We start from the raw sequence: 23924 nt of genomic DNA, 5'->3' as shown, positions 1-23924 counted from the left end.
AGTAATGGAAATGAGAGCACTGAGCAGAGCTCCCCATTCTTTAATGATATATATTTTTTAATAAAGCCAGGATTATTATGAACAAAAAAATACGCAATGGGTCATGCAAAATGGATCATTTGTCTCCTACACATGAAATAGTCTGTGAATAAAAATAACTCAGCATAGCTGGTTATAGTCATCATGGTCAAGAGGCTAAAATATGTATTATCAGAGAATGAGCAAACAAAAGGCAAGGCATTTCAGTTGTAAGGGTGTTGTCACTTTTCTTAGTATAGCACCCCTCTGTTCTAATTAGTGTTCCCCTTTGAAATGAAGTTGCATAAATAACATGTAAATCAGTTTGTTCTTTTCATGTATAATCAAACAGCTAGATTTGCATCTGTATATTCACTTGTTTATTAGAATTTTCCACATTTTCTTTTAACTTCACAGAAGCTACAAAGATTACCTTAGCACCAACTAATGTTGATGTCACAGTTGGAGAGAATGCCACCATGCAGTGTATTGCGTCCTATGATACGACGTTAGATCTGACCTTTATTTGGTCTCTAAATGGCTACATGATAGATTTTGAAAAAGAGCATGATCATTACGAAAGGAGTGTTATGGTAAGATTCTGCAGACCCTCATTTGATACGCTAAACTCTGGTTTTCAGTATCATGAAACACATGGTGTTTTCTGTATATTCTAGTTTATTGGTTCATACCCAGGAAAATGCATCTGGAATCACCTATCTAAAGAGGCCTAAAATTATAAAACAAGGATCAAGGCCTGTAAATGTTATTTACAGTTCATTAGTTACTTCATAATGAAGAAGTGAAGAGGTTGTTTGTAAAAATTCATATGTTCTCCTAACCTTTTTCTTTAGCAGTTCCCATTTTTCACTTTAAAGGCTTTTGTGGAATCCCAATCACCAAACTAGAGCTCGTTGATTCTGATTAATAAATTTTCTGACAAATGCTACTCTCTTTTTCTGATTGTGAATAGTTCACAAACCTCTGCTGACTTATTTGAATGTATTTGAATAGTTTGAATGAATGAATTGCAGCCAGTGTGCTGTGTCAAATGGATCACTTTGACTCTTAACTATGTGCTATACATGCAGTGTGAGTCTCAAAGGTCCAAACTGTGTAAGCCCGTCACTCCCCACAAGTTTTCCTCTTGACTTCAATAGGAGTACTTTTGTGAATAATTTTCACTAGTGTGAATAAGGGATTTGCAGTCTGGTCCATAGTGTCATTTCTAAATGGCTGACTTAAACATTTAAAATGAAAGAACAAGGAATAATAAATGATAGATAGTGAATACAGATAGTGAAGAGGTAGGCTGGCACCAAACATAGCACAAATAATCTTCAAAGGGAAAGATATTTGTCTTCCAGAAGCTGGATGACAGGGGATGGATCACTTGATAATTGCCTTCTTCTGTTCATTCCCTCTAAAGCATCTGGCACAGGCGGTTGTCGGAAGACAGGATACTGGGCTAGATGGACCATTGGTCTGACACAGTATGGCCATTCTTATGTTCTTATATATGTGTATTCCTTATACCTGTCTGTGCTCTTCTAATGAGCATTTTCAGGGTCTGGCACAGGATGGTGAGTAGGAGAAAAAAATTCAATAAGCACTCAGTCCTAAGTTTCTTTTAAGACTAAACAAGCTAATTCAAAGTCACTCATTTTGGCACACATAAAGAGGCATCCCAGATATTGTTAATGAGCATGTGGGGTTATCCCATTCCATCTGCTAGGCCATTTCTCTGGCAAAATTTTTGTCTTGGGCATAAATCTTCTCTGGTTCAGTGTGTCCCCTGATGTCATGTTTTAGCAAACTATCTGCAACACATGAAGGTCATACACTGCATATATTTATTTCCTTTTGCGGAAAGCCTCCATCTCATAGCTCTGTGCTTGGACCAAATTTAAATTGTATAAAAACACACAACAATAAATACTAAATACAAACAAATTATCCAACCCAGACCATACAAACTGAAAAAATATTAGCCCAGAATAAATATCAATAAAATAATTGTCCCCACATCCAGCCATTCTTAATCTTCAACCCACCCTCTTATTGAAATCCCAAGAAAAACAGTGGATTTTGCATCATGCCTATGGATTAACCCACCCTGGTGAAGGTTGTAGGTCTGGGAGGCAAGCTCTAAGAATTAAGCACCCATCACAGAAAAAGACTTGCCTCCACTCTCCTCCCTTTTAAACTAGGGGAATGTTAACTCAAGTATATCTGCTGAGCACAATTGTTGTGGTATTATATGGGGAGAAGGGCCTTTAAGGTAGGCTGTGCATGAACCCGTTAGGCCTCAACAGTGGTAGGTCACACGCTAAGCTCCACCTACAATATTACCTACATTTTAACTTTCCATTCCATGGAGTCTTTCTGATTCCTACACCTGCAAAGTTGTCTGATTTGGTGATAAGCCAGTTGGGTTCCTTCTTCCGCACTCTCTTTTTTAAATATCAGTCCTAATAGCTGCAAAAAAAAGTAAATTAAAAATATTTTACAAATCTGAAGCAGAACTAAAAATAAGATTTGCATAGTCACAATAGTTAGCATGGGGCTGTAATCATAAACATAAAAAATGAAACATTCTGCCTAGGAGTATGCATATGATATCAGCAGTCCCACGTGCATAATATAAGCAGTCCCACAAGACCAAATTAGCCAGTCCCAACTGCTGTTTAGAGCTAGTTGAAATGTTTTTGACAGGACATTTTTCTGTCAAAGAATACAAAAAATAATCGCAATTGAGGTATTTCATGGGAATGTGTCGATTTTGACCAATTTTTCAATAGGAAAATGTCAAATGTTTCAATTAATTTTATATAGACTTGTGTATTATATTAAAATATTAATTTTATGTTAAATTTCTATATATTTAATACTGAGTATATATGTAACATATATATTTAATAATGAAATCAAGAGTCAAAACAAAACACTTCAACACTGTCAAAATGAAATGTTTAATGGTCCTGAATCAAAATTTTCTGATTCAGAACAAAATCTTTTTTTTTAAATGTCAAGCTCTCCTGCTGACAAGCTCTACTGCCAAGCTGACAAGCTCTACTGCTGCTAGATTAATTTATTGTGAAGGTCTCTAGAAGCCCTATTAGTATCTTTCTATGAGAATCTGCGTGGACTTTCTTTGTCTGACTGGCAGAATAGTGTTCTAATGCAGGTTTAAGGGCACTGAAGCTCAAAGTCTTAAGGTTCCTGCAAAGTACCTTACAGAAATCTGTGTCTATCGAAACTCCAGTATCAGCATACTAAACAACTCTAGAAATGTACTTTACAGGAATTATGAGACGTGTAGATCTACCTCATTGCCATCCAAAGAAAATGATATTTTCCATGTTTTCATCTGAGGATTGCTTCATTGATGTGTATTTAAATTTGCACTTCTGCACTGTTCAGTGCATATAGAGTACTTCGCAGAAGCCTGAAATTACAGCTTGCTGACAGCTCTTCTCTTAGATAACAGCAGGAATGAAGTCTTAGTGTCTATCAAACCCTTCCTTAAAAAATACGAGAGCTGGGAAAATATAAAGAAGAAAGTCCTCTATTTGGACAGAAAAAAAACAACCTCTGCCTTGTAAGAGAGCAAAGTAAAAGCACACCTAATTTTTTGTCTTGGTCCTTGAGTTTAGTCCCCTGACTGCAGTCATTTAGAGAAGTTATTTAGGCTTGGGCTCAGATATGTACCACTAAACCGCAGACTGGGATTGAAAGTGTGGATAAATCAAGCAAGTGCTTTGGTGTGTAGTAAGGAAGAAAATTCATTGACATGAGATTTTCCCCACCTTAGCCCGAGTAACACCAGAGGGAAAAAAATATAAAATGGCTTTATGCAATGGGTTAACTTTGTCAATCTGTTGGCCATGTGCAGATCCTAGGATTTTTATTCAAAAAACATATATTGAACAAGAGCCATAACTTTACAAATACCAGTGGCTATTTATGTGGTACAAGATTTTTCTTGTAATAGTACCACTATAGGGAAATTCAGTTTTTAAGGAAATTAATGTTAATGTCCCATCCTGATGCTGAGGATGTTTCTGAAGAATTCTAGCAAAGTACTTCAGGAAGAACATACTATGGCCCACTTCTCCTTAGCAAGCAACCCACTAAGAGTATTTGTGCAAGTCCTGAGGGTGCCAACTCCTCAAAACAGCCATCCACCCCACCCATGCCATTCAGGAGATGATCTCTGGACCTGCTTCTCCATAGCTGTATATATCTGTGCAGCGAGGGCACAACACCATTCCGATTTTGGTGGCATTTTTTGCACTCGCTCTACACAAGATGTAAATGACTGAACAAAGCAGCGGAGAATCCCACCCTACGACTCCATCTTCTGGAGCAGAAACATCTACTTCATATGAATTTTCCTACTCTTCACTAACTTAGCTAGTTTTGTTGCTGATACTCTTTGACCCCCTTCCACCATTTGCTCAATCCTTTGCAGTTAGCACAGAAAGGGGCTGGGATGGTGGCAGAAGGGCCTACCGTGCCTCTACTCAAGGTCAGGATCTAACAGGAGCAAGCAAAGTTTGAGTATGAGTTCTGTTGGAGGAGAAAGTATGTGGTGTTTGGTTTGATTGGTTTGTTTTTCCTTGGCAGGAGTTCAGGCAGGAAGGCTATGACAGATAGAGGGGAAGCAGTGGACATGACCCAAGGGATGGAAGAGACAGTGATGATGACTGTATGTGGAAGCTGTAGGATGTACATTATCCTGGAGCAGGTGTTGCCCCGGAATTTGACATTCCTGCTTGTACCCCAGAACGTGACAGTACTGCAGTCAGCCATTTTGTATATTCAGCCACTGCCAGCTAAAAGCCAAACATCACAAAGCTAGGAATAAACTAAATAATAAACTAGGAATAAACTAAATGGATGGATAAACAAAAATAGATCTGAAGCTAGAGTCATTGATTTGAAAAAGGTAAACTTTAAAAAATTAAAAAAAGAAAAGGAGTACTTGTGGCACCTTAGAGACTAACCAATTTATTTGAATATAAGCTTTCGTGAGCTACAGCTCACTTCATTGGAGTTGCAAAGGGAATTAAAACCAGTAGTAAAAGATTCTATAGCTATATAAATAAAAAAAGAAAACAAGGAAACAAGAAGTGAGACTGCCATATGAAGCAGAGATTAAAGATAATCTAGGTATGGCCCAACTCGTAAACAAATACTTTGCCTCAGTTTTTAATGAGGCTAATGAAGAGTTTAGGCATAGTGCCACGGTGGCTAATGATAACAAGGATATGGAAATAGAAATTACCACATCCCACATGAAAGTCAAACTCAAAGAGCTTAATGGGACTAAATCGTGGGGCCTGGATAATCTCTGTCCAGGAATATTAAAGAAACTGGCACATGAAATTGCAAGCCCAATAGCAAGGATTTTTAATGAGTCTGTAAACTTAGGGGTCATAATCTATGACTAGAGAATTGCTAATATAATACCTATTTTTAAGAAAGGGAATAAAAGTGACCCAGGAAAGTACAGGCCTGTTAGTTTGACTTCAATTGTATGCAAGGTCTTGGAACAAATTTTGAAAGAGAAAGCAGTTAAGAACATAGAGATAAACAGTAACTAGGATAAAATGCAACATGGTTTTACAAAAGGTAGATCATGCCAGACCAAACTATCTCCTTCTTTGAGAAGATAACTGATTTTTTAGACAAAGGAAATGCAGTAGCTCTAATCTACCTGGATTTCAGTAAGGCATTGGATACAGTTCCACGTGGGAAATTATTAATCCACATCTTCTCCTATTTAACAAATATGAGAAATGTAAAGAGGATAAGAAAATGGTTAAAGGGGAGCCCTCAATGGGTCATACTGAAAGGTGAACGGTCAGGCTGGAGGGAGATTACTAGTGAAGTTCCTCTAGGATTGGTTATGGGACCAGTCTTATTTAACATTTTTATTAATGACCATTGCACAAAAAGTGGGAGTGTGCTAATAAAATTTGCAGATGATACAAAGTTGGGAGGTATTGCCAATACAGAGGAGGACCAAAATATCAGACAGGAAGATCTGGATGACCTTGAAAACCGGAGTAATAGAAATGGGATTAGATGTAATAGTGCAAAGTGCAAGGTCATGTATTTATGGACTAACAACAATATTTTTTTCTATAAGGTGGAGATTTATTAGTTGGAAGGTCTGAGGAGGAAGACCTGGGTCTATTGGTTGATCACAGGATGACTATGAGCCACCAATGTGAAGTGGCTGTGAAAAAGGCTAATGTGATCCTAAAATGCATCAAATGAGGTATTTCTGGTAGAGACAGGGAAGTGTTAGTATCATTATACAAGGCACTAGTGACACCTCATCTGGAATACAGAGTAAAATTCTGGTCTCCCATGTTTAAGAAAGATTAATTCAAATTGGAACAGGTTCAGAGAAGGGCTACTAGCATTTTCAGAGGAGTGGAAAACCTACCTTATGAGAGGAGACTCAAAGAGCTTGGCTTATTTAGCCTCATCAAAAGAAGGCTGAGGGAAGATATGATTGCTTTCTATAAATACATCAGAGGGAAAAATACCAGGAAGGGCGAGGAGTTATTTAAAGTTGTGTCAATGTTAACACAGAACAAATGGATATAAACTGGCCATCAACAAGTTTAGGGGTGAAATTAGGTGAATGTTTCTAACTATCAGAGGAGTGAAGTTCTGGGACAGCCTTCCAAAGAGAGCAGTAGGGGCAAAAAACCTAACTGGCTTCAAGACTGAACTCAGTAAGTTTATGGAGGGGATGTTATCATAAGACTGCCTACAGTGGCATGTAGCTGATCTGCGACTGCTAGCAGCAAATATCTCCAATGACCAGAGATGGGACACTAGATGGGGAGGGCTCTGAGTTACTACTGTGACGGGGCAAGGCCAGATGGCTATAGAAAAGTAGTGGGAGATAGATATATTAGCTCCAGGCTAAACAAATCCCTGGTACCAGGTTAAGTGAAATGGCAGCTGCTCCAGGTCAATTAAGACACCTGGGGCCAATTAAGAACTTTCCAGAAGGCAGGGAGAATGCTAGGTTGATTGGGACACCTGAAGCCAAACAGGGGCTGGCTGAAACTAGTTAAAAGCCTCCCAGTCAGTCAGGTGGGTGTGCATGTCAGGAGCTGTGGGAGGAAGTTGCGCTGTTGGAGAGGTTGAGTAGTACACACCATATTAGGTACAAGGAAGGAGGCCCTGAGGCAAGGGTGAAGTGGGGCTTGAGGAAGCAAGGGCTGCTGTGGGGGAAGTAGCCCAGGGAATTGTACATGTCATGTTTCTAAAAGGTCAGCTACCATAGCTGATACTATTAGGGTCCCTGGGCTGGAGCCCGGAGTAGAGGGTGGGCCCGGGCTCACCCCCGCACCTTTGCCCCCTGATTAATCACTGAGACTGGGAGACAACAGAGACTGTGCAAGGAAGGATAACTTCTCCTCACCTCCCTCGCTGGCTTATGATGAAAATGGCTCAGTAGACTGTGACCCTTGTCTCTAGAGAAAGAAGGGTTATGTGGAGGGTCACAGTGAGCCTCTGAGGCTAGCGAAATCCGCCAGGAAACGCAGGACCCACAGAGGCAAGGACAGAGCTTTGTCACACTACAGAGAATTCTTTCCCAGGTGTCTGGCTGCTGAGTCTTACCCACATGCTCAGGACTTAACTGATCACTATATTTGGGGTCAGGAAGGAATTTTCCTCAGGTCAGATTAACAGAGACCCTGGGGAGGGGGGGTTCGCCTTCCTCTGCAGGAAGGGGTAAGGGTCACTTGCAATTTTAAACTAGTGTAATTGGTGGATTCTCCATAACCTGAAGTCTTTAAATCATGATTTGATGACTTCAGTAACACAGTCAGAGCTTATGAGTCTATTACAGGAGTAGATGAGCAAGGTGCAATGTGCAGGAGGTTGACTAGATGATCATGATGGTCCCTTCTGGCCATAAAGTCTACGAGTCTATCCCTTTCTGTCTGGATCTGAGGTTTGTATTTAAGTAATTGTTTGGGGTCTGGATTTGTGGTTATATTTAATAATCAGGAATAATGTTGTGGTGTTCCTAAAAATTCTTCGTGTTTCATACAAGTTTCTGCCTAGAATATTGTATATGAAATGCCCATCATCAGTTTGATTCTTCATTTTATATCCAAGTGTAATTAATTACTTATAACAGAAATATATATTCCTGCCATTTCATCTGTTTATTTCATTTGTTACATTCATGCTTTTTATGCTGCTTTTATGCGTGCTTGTACCTGAGAGTTTTTGCTCTTTACCTAGCTTTGCTGGATCCATATTGCAGTTCTTCTTCCAGCCACCAGGTGGCAGCTTTGCATAAGATTTCCAGTTCAGTAGTAATTGGGGCTTTAAACAGCCTCTAACCAAATCTACTTGGTGGAACTGGTAGAATCACATTTTGCCATGCAACTTTTCATAAACATAAAATGATAAATATTCCATTAGTAACATTACAATTGTTATATGGATCGCAATTTCCTGTAGCTTAAGGAGCTACATAGATCTTTCAAATAATAGAGCTATTAATGTATGGTGAGAATGCAAATCAAAATGCTGAAACCTAATAGCATCCTTCAGTTGCTGATATAATGCTACTATTGTTGTCATAAACACATAATGAAATGATAAAATGTATGTAAATAGCTGAATAAATCTTTTGTCTTGAGCTGGAAGCTTTGGTAGTGCCATCAGTTGCTGAAGACAGAACTAATTTGCATTTCATTAGCTCTACAGCTCGTTTTTCAGAAGAAAACTTGTCACTGTTGTTTTCATGTCACATGACAAATTATGACATTGCTATCTAAAAGAAACAATATGTATTTAAATGTTAGTGCATGTTCTTTTCAAATAGTTTCTACATTAACAGTTCACTTTCAGGGTTCTCCTAAACTGAACATTGTTCAACTTTGTGTTTGTTTGCCTAGTTATTTGATTGAGTAGTTCAACACTACCATATTCTTTCAATATCCTAAAGAAATAACTATGGAAATTTAGCACTTCAAGCTCTCTCAGTGCCTCTGATGATTCAACATTTAGTTTCTGAATTGTTTTTTACCATGTATATTTAAAGACTGAAGAGTTTACTGTTGTTAGACTTAAAAAAATTAATATCCACTATCTAGAGAAATATTAAAATATTTTTATTAGCAAAAGTATTCTTAAATAGCTACCCATGCTGAAAATAAAGGGTATTTATTTTCCCTGTGATATGCTTATGGAATATGCATTCATATTAATATGCATACATAGAGGAGAAATGGGCCCCATAATCTCATTTGGTGCAGTAAGAATTTGATACATCCTCAAAGAAAGTCCACATTTAGACTGTGTTCTCTTTTTTTGACCTCTGAGGATTGGAGCACCTCTCAGAACATGTCCTCTTTGCTCCACCTTGATTGCTTCCTTATCTGGTGGAGGCACTTCTCCAGTGTGCAGAGGGTTGCCCTGAAGGCCATATCTCCAGAAGCACAAGAAACAGAAGCATGATTGTTAGTTCACACACAGCATCGAATCATTACAGTAAAATACACCTCTTTTAACATATGAATCACTTTCTCACTGTCCCGTGGCAAGCACGCATTTCGGCAAACACCTTGAACATGGTGAGTTCGGCCTGGGTGGGGACTGGGCGTTCAAGATGGGGCGAAGGTCTAGGTATTTTTTTAGGGGGATCAGTGCAGGCAACTAGGGACAATATTGTAAATTCTGCTACCATTTTCCACAAGAGGGGTTATCAAAGTTAATATCTCACTCCTAAGGGTAAGCAAGGATGCAAGGGTGCGTATGCAGCCTGTGTACAGTTTCAGACCTGGGCCCTATGCTGCTTGCCTCTGTGCTGCTTTCGTCCCTACACAGGTGATTGATGCAGGAAAGTTTCCTATAATGGGGGAAGGAACAAAGCAGCTCTGCCAAGGAACCTTCGGCAGAGGATGGGCGAGTACCTCCAGGAAAGTTTCCTAGAGATCTCTCTGGAGGATTCCCATCAAATCTCGGTGTGCATTAACACACTGTTACGCCACACTGCTTAGCTGCACTGGGGAATGTGGAGCACATGCAAACACAGCTAGTCTTGTACATTTCTATCCATTCACCCACTTCTAGAATATACAAAGCAGAGGACAGCTCTACCTCATAAAACTGAAAGCATCAACTCAAAAAGATCACTTACCAGAGCTCTCCTCCTACATCATGCGCACCATAGACGGACTGCTGTGACTGGCTAGACCCCTTCAGAATGGAAAAGAGGTCCTGAGTTGCTGCGTCACCGGACAACCCTGCCATATGCTTCACATCATCCTCCAACTCAACCTCCTCATCTACGACTTTTGTCCTCAGGTTTGAGTCCACTGTGTATCTACAGGACTCTTAGACGTGGACGTGGGGTAACCACTAAGGATGGCGTCCAGCTCCTTATAGAAGCAGGAGGTTTTCAGTGGAGCCAGAGAAACTGTTTGTCTTGCCTTCTGGTACGCCTGCCTCAGCTCTTTTATCTTCGCATGGCACTACTACATGTCCCATTCGTAGCCCTTATTCATCAAGCCACAAGAAGTCCGACTTAGGTATTGACGTTCCTATGGCTAGAGCAGAGCTGGGACTGCACAGCCTCCTCTCCCACAGACCCAGCAGATCCAATAACTCATGTATGTTCCAAGCAGGAGAGTTTTTGCTGTGTGGAGCTGCCATGGTCAGCTGGGAAGATGCGATGTGAGCTCTCCTTGCCGAGCAAACAGGAAGTGGAATTTCAAAAATTCCTGGGCCTTTAAAGGGAACAGGGCAGAGGCCTGTGTACCTGGGTGCAGGGCAGCAGAGCTCGAACTGCTGACCAGAGTGGTCAGGATGGGCATTGTGGGACACGTCCTGGAGGCCATTTACAGTGACATAACCAAGCACGGGGTCTATGCTGACACTTTGTCAATGTATCTTTGCACAAAAAGCTCCACGCCTCTCGTGGAGATGATTTTATTTTGTCAGCAAAGCAGGAGAGTTTTGTCAGAAGGAGGAGCATGGCAGTGTGTACACCTCCACTGTTTTGTCGACTAAACCTGACTTTTGTGGACAACATTGGGAATGTTTAGACAAGGCCTTAGATGATAGAGGATCTGATATTTTTCTCACCTCTGTTTTTCTTTAATAAAACCTAAACTAGAGTGCTACAGATAAATTCATAAACTTGTAGAGATGATCTGGCAGATCAGTTTCATTCAGAAGAATTAAAATGTGGAATATATGTTTGGATTTAAATGAGCTAAAGAGTTCTGAGCCATTTTTAAGGGAGAGAGGACTGAAACACATAATGACGTAGGAAGTGGAGTTTGAGATAAACTTAGAAAATTGGATTGTTGGGAGCATATCATCTTTTTACTGCCCTGCACATATCTAACATTACCACTGGGATTTCCAAAATAGACTAAGGGTCTCAGCTCCCATTCACCCTTTGTAAATTCCAGCCACTATCTGTAAGTTGTATTTCATTATGAGGTCCATAGCTCCTTTTAGACCAAAATTTACTCGGTCCCTCAACATCTTGGTGATTTCTTACTGTTACTGAAATTTATTTAAGTAAGAAATGCTGAATCTGGAAACTGAAGCTATTGAAAATTGCAGGCATAATTTAATAAAGAAACAAATCCCACATAAATTTCAACTTCCTTTTCTGCTGTAGATTTTTTTGTGATCTTCATTGTGTCTTTTTATACCTTGTCTGTCAGCTGTCCCATCTGGCTGAGAATGTCCTTCAGTCTACAGAGTCATCACAAGTATGCACAGCCCCAGGGGCTGTGGCTGTTGCTGTCTTGTTTTTTTAAGTCAACTCTGGCCTCCTGCCATTAGGGGTTGCTTTGATTAGTGGAAGTCTAGCTGGTGACTGCCCCCCTCTCTCTGCCTCAGTTACTCCTTTGTGATTCCTCTGGCTCTGAATGCAGAGCAGAGGTGAAGCAGGTAGAGGAGGGGAGGGGAGCACTTAGCAAACACCTCCTACCTGCTTAGCAAAGGAGGTGAGTGTGAGAGGGACTGGTGGTGTACGTCTGCCGAATGCATTAGGGAAAGTATATAGAGTACCTAGTGAGAGAGACATCAGATATGTATATCCCCTGGAGTTATGGACCACATGGGCAGGAAGGATGGTCCAGTGGTTAGTGTAGGACATGGGATACCATATCTGGGTTCAATTCCCTGCTCTGCCATGTACTTCCTCTGTGACCTTGGGCAAGTCACTTACCCTCTCTGTGCCTCAGTTCCACATCTGTAAAGTGGGGATAGTAATGCTTCCCTACCTCAGAGGTGTTTTGAGGATAAATATGATCAAGATTGTGAAGCATTTTAAGATCTACTGGTGAAAAGTATGTATAAGAAATGTTATTTATTAAAGAGGTCAGATGGATTTGCCACCTGCCTACTGAAGACAGCAGAAGAGGCTAGCACACTCTGGGGCCTCCTGTCAAGAAGACAACTTGAGGACATGGGAATTCTGTTCGGGATATAGGTTGTGTGGGAACTAGAACAGAGGCTCAGGGTGTTGCATGGGGTCTCCGTTACTTTAGGTAAGGTCTCAACATCTGCGTACTTAGCCGAATGCTGAACGTTGGAGGTTCTCCCACCACTATTTGTAGTGTTACTGTATCCAAAAGGTGGGTTTATCATGGTGGTTTTGAGCCCAAGAAAATTATTATTTGTATTAAAAATCTAAAATTCACCAGATGCACATACCACACCTTGGCTGCTGGTGATTTAGCATCCACCAGGCCACCTGTTAATTTGGAGAATTGCCCTGAGTTGGGCAGGGAAATCAATTATTGGCTACTGGTTGCACGCTTTGAAGGGCAGTCCCCTACATTTGAGTTTTGGCAACTTGCAAGCTGTGTAATGCTTTGTGACCGCATCCTGTGAAAGCTCAGTGTCCCATGGAGTCTCACATTTGCCTATAAAGTATTTCAGTATGGAGGTTGCTAAATTGGATTCATCAGAGGTGTATAAAGAATTTGCCGCTGCTTGGTTTAAAATTTTTGAAGAAGAAATGTATCCTTGTAAGTGGTCTCATCGGAGGAACATATGGTTGTCATTTGTAATGGTTTCTTCTGAGATAGTCTGCCGATAGCCGCTTTGGGATCTCCGTTGTCTTTTTTTTTTTTTTTTTAACTTAAACACATAAGAAGTGGAAGCTTCAAAAGAGGCATTGTATTCCCATCCTCAGAAGGAAAGATTCAAAGATGGCAGCCACTAATTGGACTAAATAGAGGTGTTATTAATAGTGTTTTTAAACCTTTTTTTCATGTTTAATAATGCTTATTGAATATTATGAGCCCGTGTTGAACTCAGGTTGCAGGACTTTTCCGTTCATGTGGAAAAGTTATGTTGTAGTGTGCAGTATTTGTGTGTGAGTGTTTTTTAGCCCTTCTTTCCTCAGGCAGCATGTCTGGTCCTTGTGGCAAATATAGCCTTCATCCAATATAGTGGCTCTAATCTCAGTCCCGTTAGGGGTAGGGCCACCTTAAAGGATATAAAGTTCCTGATTTGATCCATCTTGTCTCCTTAAAAGCTAGCAAATCATTCTGTCAATCCTCTCTTAACATCTGACAGCTAATTACCTTGCCAGAAATTGCAATTTATTCCTCCTCCATATATCAGCCTCTGTGCACTTTAGCTTATGCAAAGCGTTTTATAGAATTTTATTTTTAACAGATTTCTTTAACTAACTCCATCCACCCCCATATCTCAAATGCACAAGCATAGATCTTCTATGCTAGAATTGGAAGTGAAATTTTGCTAAGGAATTCCCCTGCCTACTAGAGAATTCCAGCCAATGTTTTTCAGACGTGGTGTATTTGATCATCTTTCACGTCAATTATCTTTACTTTGCCGTTTTCTCAAAAACATTTTTTCATGCAAATATTAATTAGTTCACCCAAGCCCTCTCCACAGTCTGAAAGCACATAAAGTTTCTCGGTCTTCTAGGGCCATATATGGAATACTTAGTGGATATGCAATGCTATCCCCTTCTTCTGTATCTGTCCTCTGTGTTTCCTTTATTATTTCTGTTGCCAAGTCTTCTTCGAGGTGGACAAAGGTAGAATGTGTGCTCCTGAGAGCTATATGTGAAAATCCCACCTGAGTCCTACTGCGCGCTACATATATGTAATGTAAGGGCTGTACTCTACTAGGAGGAAAGAGGTAACATGCAACAAGAAAAAAATGCCTACTGGTCTATGTGAAATTAGTTGGTGGTTTAAGTTCACAAATTTCTAGTAAATAAATATCCACATCACAAAAAACTACTCTAGCCATTGCCACTTGTCTCCTGGCAAGCTCAGTTGACAGGTCAAGAACTAAATGAACTGGTCCCTTTAGAAGGAAGTCACATTGGCAGAGTAGTATGAGGAAGCCTGCATTGCTGTTGGTTGTGATGTACCTGTTTCATAAAATAATGATAATAATATCTAACGCTTATATAATGCTTTTCATCCATAATTCTCAAAGCACTTTACAGAGGAGGTATTATGCCCTTTATACAGACTGGGGTATGGAGGCACAGAGAGGTGAGAGGTGACTTGCTTAGGGTCACAACAGGCCAGTGGAAGAGAAAAGAATAGAACCCAAGTCTCTTGAGTCTCAATCCAGTGTTCTATCAGTCATTAGTTTCTAAATACAAAGAGTAAGAAGTAGGTCATGGACAGATGGAGCCAGCATATGGGAAAAAGTGAAATTTGTTCTTACAGATTTCTTTGTAAACCACGCAGTGTAACTTGGACTGTAAAATTGTTATTAGATGAATATTGTATGGTATCTGCTCATTTGTGTAATTTAGATTATGATTTGCAGACAGCAGTGGCTCCTTGGGAGGACATGGTAGACAATGTCTTTTTGTGCAGCTATCCATTTCTCATATAACATTGCATTAAGTAGACACGCAGTGTTATTTTATAATTGTCTACTTATTCAGATCACAAACTACGTTGCACCAAGAAAGACGTGGGGGAAAGTATTTTGCATTTTTAAAGTTCTGAATTACTTTCTCTGTATACCACTTTGCAGAGTACAGCAGGGCGCATTAGACTGCTCTGCTGAGGTATGTCTAAGGTTTCCACTGAGCAAAAAATTGGAAGTTTGTGGAATTTTAAAGTGGAGGGAATGGAAAATTTATACAGAGAACCTAGTTTATGAAGCAGGAAGAAAGAAGTGGGATGCATGGATTGGAATGAGAACCAGAGGTACAGCAAGTACATTCAGAGCCATATTGAACTGTCTGCAGAAGGAAGCTGTTAAATAGCTTAAGGGAGCAGACAGTGGCTGATTAAGGCATGGTCAGGCAGATCAACTGATCCACATCCCTTACTCTAAAAGAGTCCTGAGACTCTGTAAAGGTGACTTCCAATAAATGTTTGTCATCGATCCTTTCCCCCCCCCCACACACACACACATACAGGTGAGTTTGGAGTCATTTGTTTCTCTCCAGGCTGTGTCAAATTTTGAGGAAAACCTGGAATTTTTTAAGAACATAACACTAGGGGAGCGGGCCTGGGTTGAGAGGAATGGAGTCAATGGTTAAGAGCAAGCAGCAGAAGGAAAGCAGAGATATGGTGCTGAGGGTGAGATAAAGAAGCCGTTAGCTAAAACAGGAGGCACTGAAGAAATATATTATTAATCTGCAGTGCTATTTCCAAAACAATAAAACTTTGTCTATTCAGTGGAAGCTAGAAACATGCCAACTGCTGCTCTAGGGAAAAAACAATTTCCTGAAAAAACAGCTCACTGAATCTTTGTAATCAATGTGTTTGTGAGATTTTGAGGACTACTAGAATCCATGTGTCATACCTGTTTTGGCAAGCGTGGGCTCAGAAAAGCATATGTCCTTAACTCCACTCAGAAATCTAGTTAGTAGTTTAGTTTATATCCTCCACCCACAGGCTACTAGGAACATGAGCCTTTTGCAAAAGCATATTCAGCTTCTGACCTATTTTCTTTCTTGAAAATGAAGTAGTGGGAGACCTTATCACAATGACACCAGTACAAAACATAGTTTCCCAGATGTCTTCTGGCACCAGAAGCAGTGGAATGTATGAAGGGGGAAGAATAATATATTTGTTGGAAATATTTCCTAGTCCACATATCAAGGGTAGAATTAGCACCATATTTCCTTCTCATATAAATATAGGGCCTTTGAAGGATGAGGTCCTTCTGTGTAAGCCCTATTATTAGACTGCTGATTTTTAGTTACCCCTAAATCGCATGCCAGATATCTCTTACAAACCAGAATGAGCCAAATTCTTCTGCTAATGAGACCCAGACAATGAGATTGCACTGGTGTAAATCTGAGTAGATTTTGTCCCTGTGTCTTTTGGGAACAAGGAATCAGAAAAGTGACTGTAATCACAGTTTACACTATCAGGTCAAGTAGCCACAACTGTCGAAGTGTCTGTGCTGTTTGTATTTATTATAGTGCAAATGCATATCTTTTGCCATTCCTCATCACCCTTTGCTGGGACAAGGACATTCAGGGAAACTCATTTTCCTTTAATATTTTTGTCCACGATGAAAGGATTTACAGATCTTTTAGGCTATTGCAAAGAGAGGAGACAGCAAGGTCTGGCTAAACTGACTCCTCTTTTTCTGAATTACCTGTTATCTGTTGTATATTCAGGGTACCTCTTCAGAACCTCTGAAACTCACATGCCTAATTTTGGGGACCCAAATTTGCAAACTTTGCCCACTGCTTCTGATTTACTATACTCATTGGATTTTTATAGTTCCTCCAAATTATCTTTGTTAGTGCCATGTGGCATGTCAGCTGCATCAAGGGATGAAGTCTTTTCCTGTGATCTGATGTTCCTTCAGGGATGAATCCTTTCTTCAGTCAGATGACCAGAGGTACTGAGAAGGATTTGCATTCACCTTTGGGCACACTCTGACAGCAGTCAAAAGGTTAACAAAGTGGGAAAGGTCTTTAGAGCATTACATCCAAGAAAGAGTGTACATCATACAGAGATATTTTTTGCCTTTGGCATGATTTTGTAGTCTAAAAGCATAAGTAGAGGGCTCATATGATGAAAGTCTTTTGCTTTAAAGTTGGCAAATATTTGGGTGGTGAACCGCATATACACTCTGGAACATCCCTGAGTACTGCTATCACAATTTCCAGGCTGTGATTCAGCTCTCTCTATATTGACGGAGGCAGTTTGTAACCCAGCCAAGTTGAGGTTTTGAGTGAAAACATACAAAGCATTCATATCTAATTTGTGGACAGAATCTGCTGATGTCCATGTTCTTTATTTGCTTTGTAAGCTTTCCTTTTACCACTGAGAACCTAGGCTCCTACTGAGGTATGGAAAGCTTTATCACCAACTGCAAAAAGCTTGGTTCAGGAGAGCTTTGGCGAGAGAAAGAGAGAGATCAAGTGTATGCATTTTTTTATTTTGTGGGTAGATCACATTTTTATCTCCACATTGTTTAGAGTTTCAGCACTAAGCCATTTGCCACAACATATAAGGGAAATTTCCAGAAGTTTATTACTGTGGGTCAGTAGATATAACATTACTTAAAATGTTTAATGATATAATTATAAACTTAAATATATTAGAATTAATGTATACAATTAGGAAAAATTTTAAACGTATTAAATGGAAGAAGCAATATGATTAGATCATGTGAATTCTGAGCTATGCAATTGAGACCAAACCTGTGTGGTTTGGAACAAGTTTTGCTTATATGTATTTGCAAAACAGGTGATGCTCAGAGATTCATGGTCTACATGATTCCTCCCAGGATATGTTAAAAGTTAATAAAGTTCAGGCTAAGCATTTAGGTTTTCTAGAGGGATTTTTTGTTTGTTTGTTTGTTTTTTAATGTAGGGAACTGGAAACTCCAAGCGTTTCCTCCATTGTTTCATCAGGAGGGTTGGGCAGTTGCCCTCTCTCACTTCCCCAGAACAATGGTATTCATCCGTTCACCCCCTTGGGCAACACAGGTCAGGCATGACAGGGAAAGAGGAGTTGATGTCTGGAACCAGTCAGTGTTAATTTATGCAGTAATCTCCATATACTTTGGGGAAATACTACTCTGGAGAGCCCTGTAGAGTGATCACCATGAAGCACTCATGGAAGAGCTTCCATGGGAAAAGGGAATAGTATGCCATAAAACTGGCACCAATCTGGATTCACCTGGCATGTCTATCGTCCACCCACACTGGCAGAGGGGATAATCAAGCCTGTAATGTTAGTGAATTGAAAAGTGCTTATAGGTATTAATGTAATAACAATTAAAAGCAATAATGGTGCCAATTATATTTAGACTATGGATTGTAGGAAAACAAGAATTAATATACTGGAACAGACCAATCATCCATCTAGTCTCTGTGACTATGGCCAGTGCCAGTGCTTCAGAGGAGAAATCAATATTGCACATGGCATGCGAATTTACTACATTATGAACTGGAGTTTTTTCTTCACACTAGATGCCAGTAAAGTATAGAACTAACTTCATGTGTTATTCTTTTCCGTATGTGTGTAATCCTCCTTTATACCCAATTAACTGGTTACCTTAGTAATGTCCTTAAAGAGAGAGTTCCTATGTTGCACCCAAAAAAAGTTACTTTTTAATTTTTGTTGTATATTAATTTCATTCACTGGCTTGTTTGTTCTTTTATCACAGGAGGTTCCCAATAAGACAGCTCTCTACTTTTCTTTTGTATACCAGTATTCTGTTCCGATTCCTCGTACACTTCTTTCCAAATTGCTATAAATTTCTCCTTTATCATTGTGATCTCCAAGTATGGCTGTTCTCAATTGACATTCTTGTTTCAGAGTATTTACAAAACGTTTACATTTTATTTTTTGTTTTCCTGTTTTCAGTCAAGAGACATAAACCTGGACCTTGTAAGTGCCCATTACATCCACTGTGGTGTTAACTACTTATCTAGCTTCAAGACCATATGGAATCCCATACAATTTTTGTTTGCAATAAAGGTTTATACCTTTCCCTAACCTTTTGATGAGAAAAAAAATCACAGATAACCATTACTTCTAAATGTAATTCTACCAAAATTGGTTTTTACATATTTTTTTTATTTTGAATGCTACCACTATGCTTCTGACTGTGAAGTTTCATGATTGCAAGGAGCTATTTCAGTGTTTGTTTTCCATAGGAAAATGCCGTTTCTGAACAATCTGGAGTGAGTTAGGAGAGTTAAATGTTAATCATTCCAATGTGGTATGATATCAATCCAGCTGTTAATCTTTTGTAACATTTTACCTTGCATGAAAGAACTTTAGATATATTTTGAAAGGATGATTAGGGTTTTTATGAAAATATTTTAAAGACTAACACGTGTGTAATGCTGTGATTTACTTCAGTAGTCCTTTTCTAAATAAGCTAAGGATACATTTGCAAACTAGCATCTGCGAATAAGTGAGTTATTTTTAAACATTGTGTACAAGTATTATTTAACAAAATATTACACATAATTGTATATGTATGTATATATTTAGGGAGGTCCATGTTTTACAGTGTTTTGCAGGTGCAACTCCTGTTGGATTTTGTACTGGTGTAACAAAGAGCAGTATTTTACCCACAATGTGTATATATATGAAATTATTATAGGTGCTACAGATAACAATGCATATAGTTTAGGTTTATTATGCTTCCCACTATAAAACCCTGTTTTCAGTTGGTCATAATTTTGCCAAATTTAACCAGATGGGCTGAAATGCCAAGTGTCTACCCCAGGTTGAATTTTTTTGGAAAGTTTCAGCAAAAATGCTTTAGCTATTACTGAGAACCAGGTTAAGGGGGAAATACCTTGTTTTGCCCATGTTAAAAAAAATATTGTAGCTGTTAGGTTGTGAAACTCTGTGACCTCCATGCTCTGGAGCAGGGACTTGAAAATTGGCAGGGATGTACCCTTTGCTGTTCATGTGAACAAGTCCCAAATTAGGGAAAGTTATTAGCCTTTGATTGGTTTCAGAGTAACAGCCATGTTAGTCTGTATTCACAAAAAGAAAAGGAGTACTTGTGGCACCTTAGAGACTAACCAATTTATCTGAGCATAAGCTTTCGTGAGCTACAGCTCACTTCATCGTATGCATTCGATGAAGTGAGCTGTAGCTCACGAACGCTTATGCTCAAACAAATTGGTTAGTCTCTAAGGTGCCACAAGTACTCCTTTTCTTTTAGCCTTTGATTATTACCCAAAATTAGTGAACACATTTTATATTCACTTCTCTGTGCTTCAATTTCCCCTCATTAAAATGGGGATAATACTACCACCTCACCTGACAAGTGTATTTTGGAAACAAATTCATTCATGTTTGTGAAGTACTCAGATACTATAATGAGGAAAACTAATAATCCTTTCTTTAGAGCAGGATTTGAATAATATTCAGTAAATAAGGCTTGGCCCACACACTGAACAAGCAAGATATAACAAAATATAGAACAGCTTCTCATTCAGTGAGTACTGTCCATCCTCTGCATTGAATGAGGCAGAGGTACTGTGGACAAAATAGAATGTGATCATGGAATTAAAAAGTGTATTCTAATATGCACAAACGGGGTAAATTAAGGTTAAACAGTCAGTCTTAATTATGGCTTTTCCTAACTTTTGAGTGCTTGATTTTGACCTCATTGTTCTTTTAATGTATTTTTAAATGCACAAAATGAGTACATGGACTCTGTTTATTCTACACCCCCATTAATGGGTCATGGAGTCCTGGAGAATTTTTCAGAATACATTGTGTTTTACTCATGAAGTCGATAGGAATTTTACCTTTTTTTTGTCCAACACCCATTGAACATAGTAATACATTTAATAATAGTCACTTTGAAAAAGAAGTAGATTCCGTGAAAGAGCAGTATCCACTACTTAATTCATAATAATAAGTCAGACCACAATGAAATAATGAAATAAAATTCTTAAGGGAACTAAAAGAGTAGGATTTTGTGCCAGAGTCAGAAATGCTTGTGTACCGGGGTGTCCTGACTCAGGAGCTAACTCAGCACCCTGTCACTCAACGCCCCACCAGGTTATATTAATTGAAAGACAGGCGTTGGAAGAGAAGCCCAGTTAGCTGCTTGGAGATACAACTTAAGGTCTAATTGGATGGAAGTATCCCCAGCGGCTAGGACTATATAGTCAGAAAGGAAGGAAGAGCTACAGGAGAGTAGAGAAGCCTGAAGGAAGGGAGAAGTAGGCAGAACTACTAGTGTACTTTTCCCCAGAAGCAAGTGGGGAAGCAGGCTATGGATTGTAAAAATAAAATATAACAAAACATGGTGGTGGTTGAGAAGAGCTGGAGTAGTTGTCGTCTGAGATTAAGGCTGCAAAGGACTCTCAGGGCCTGAGCCTGCTTAAGAGGTTGTTTCTACAGTGCTGTGTTTAGTAAATAATGTTGCATGAAACATTCTGTCATTCACATAACTTACGTATATGAACCTCAGTAAAACTCGCACTTCCTACAAAATGTTATTGCAAGCTCTCACTGCAGATTAATATATTTATGCCATTTCCATTTATAGCTATTGCCCTTTAAATTAAATTTGGTTTAGAATTACTACGTTTATCCTGTGGAGTCAGAAGGCAACTTTCCATGCTAACATCTGGATTTGCTATCGTATAATTATACTGTCCTTACATAAGCTGAGATGTTACACTATCAGTTAAATAATCTATTAACATCCAAATGTAAAATTAACACTTTTCAGTGAAAAAAGCTAGTCTATGGTGCATTAATATGAAACATGAAAATCAGCTCAAAATTTGTGACAAAAAACATTCACTCAGCAACCCAGTTTTCAACTTTCATTTTAGGCAGAAAGAAAGCAGAGGCAGTTTGTTCTAGGCTGACTTTGTGTTGCACAGACTGAATGCTTGCATGGACAGATTCAAAGGAGTAAGACTTCCAGAACATTGTCTGGACGAATTTTAGTTCTAGTCTTTTCTCCAGAAACCTGCTTGATTCCAGCTTAAAGTAAGTGGGAGTTGCACTGAGAAGACGATAGGCTATGCAGCACAGTGAAAAGATAGTGTATGTGTGGTTTTCAGATTGTGGGAGGATGGGTGTGAGCCTGATTGTCATAGAAGATCCCTTACTAGATGGCTAGGGAGAGCTGTTGGCAGGTGTTACAGTTTGGTCCATTTACTCCTCTTGTTTTGTCTGGAATTGTGAGGAAAGCTGTAGGCTACTCCAGAGAGAGCAAAGGTAGTTATACAGGATGAGGGAGGAGGGAATGTACATACATTTCATTTTTCCCCCTGAGGCAGTTGACAAGAAAAATGTTTAAAACAAAATGTTGTTGTTCATTTTGTTTGATCTTATGCATGTGATGCAAATAAATAATTGCCCTGTTCAGTAGCTACATATTTGAAGTGATGAGGGCTTAAAATGCCAAGCATTATATACTTTAATTAAATTCTATAGAATTGTTTCTGAGACTGAAAACAATGCATAGATATAAAATGATATAGGTAATTAAAATCAACTACTGAACGTTTTATGCCATTTGCATATTTACAGTATACTGTACCCATAATCACCATTAGGTATACACATGGTTTACACTGTTTATTCTTTATAGATGTGTGTTTCTTGTACATCGAATGACTGTTACTTGTATACAGGTTCTATTGTATGTTGGTAGGAAACAATAGGGTGACCAGACGTCCCGTTTTTAAAGGGACAGTCCTGTGTTTAAGCCCTCCTGTAGGTGTCCCGACTTTTTCTTAAAAATGGGCAAATTGTCGATATTTTCTGTCTCCCCCACATCAGTATTGGTGGGTCCTGCTCCTGGCCAGATCCCTGCTTGCCAGCCGCCCTCCCACCAGTGGTAAGTGGAGGGGTCCAGTGGCGGACTATGGGGGTGGATGTGCAAGGCTGGTGGTGGGGCGAAGATGTAGTGTGTGGGGCCGGCCGCTCCCTCTGCTGGTCTGTCAGCGCAGCCCCCACTGCATACTGGCTCTCGGCCAGCAGTGCCCTGCCCCTTTCTCCCCGTCCCATTTCCGGCTGGCGCTGGCTGTGCGCTGCGAGCTGCAGTGGCTGGTGCGTGTGGGCAGGTGCCAGGCAGCGGCCAGTTATGTGTCCCCTCTGTTGCCCACCCATCAGCCCTTTATGTGCTCCCCTCTCATTGTCCTCTCCCTGCTTTGCCCCTTCACCTCCCCAGTCCTGCTGCTCCTCCATATCCCCCCGGGCAGGATGCGTCCTGCTCCCAGCGCTGTGCAGAGCACCAGCCCCTGTTCAGAGCACTCGGCTCACTAGCAGCCTGGCCAGCAGGCTCCTTCCTTCCCCCACTGCCTCTGACTGGACTGGCGCCCTGGGAAAGCCTCAGTTGCTGGCCAGGAGGAGCCGAGCCTTGCGTGTGCCAAAGCCCCAGGGTCAAGGGAGTAGAAGAAGAGATGAGCTCTGCAAAGACCCCCACCCAACCTCCTGCGACTGGAAGCAGCTTCCGTCCCTTCCCTCCCACACGGTGCTGAAAGGCTGCTGCTGGCCACATTCTGGTGTGAACCCTGGCAGAAATCTGGGGAGGGGCTTGTGACTCTGCATTTCCCCCCACATGTGTTGCTTTGGGAAGACGCAGCGCCAGGTACCAGGAGATGCAGGTCCATCCTGGAGGCGCAGCCATGCATACAGAGCGCTGGGCAGGGAGGGTCCAGTCAGTTGGTCAGTCACCCCCACGCCGTGTGAGAGAGGGATATGGGAGTGTGTGTGAAACCTCTCCCCATGTGTGGGGGGCAGGGGGTAGGAGTGTGTGTGTGTCACCCCTCTCTATGTGAAACCTAAAGCCTTAAAGATAAGAAGATCAATAAAAAGAATCCAGCTACACAGTATTTCTTTTTAACAGGGGCTCAGTCAACTTGACGTTAATTTGAACGTTTGTACTGCATACTTCTGATTGATTGCCAT

General features: G+C 40.2%; 1 protein-coding gene across 1 annotated transcript in view; it reads left to right on the top strand.

Annotated features, from left to right (window-relative positions):
- The window catches only part of CNTN1 (contactin 1), a 417240-nt gene that overhangs the window by 306504 nt on the left and 86812 nt on the right, over positions 1-23924 (top strand). The window contains exon 13 of the mRNA XM_074942235.1: positions 436-611. Coding sequence (XP_074798336.1) covers positions 436-611 — 176 coding nt within the window. The remainder of the gene's footprint in view (positions 1-435; positions 612-23924) is intronic.

Source organism: Natator depressus, chromosome 1 (assembly GCF_965152275.1).
Source record: "Natator depressus isolate rNatDep1 chromosome 1, rNatDep2.hap1, whole genome shotgun sequence".
In the NCBI taxonomy this organism is placed as follows: Eukaryota; Metazoa; Chordata; order Testudines; family Cheloniidae; genus Natator; species Natator depressus.
This window is presented reverse-complemented; position numbering and strand designations above follow the sequence as displayed.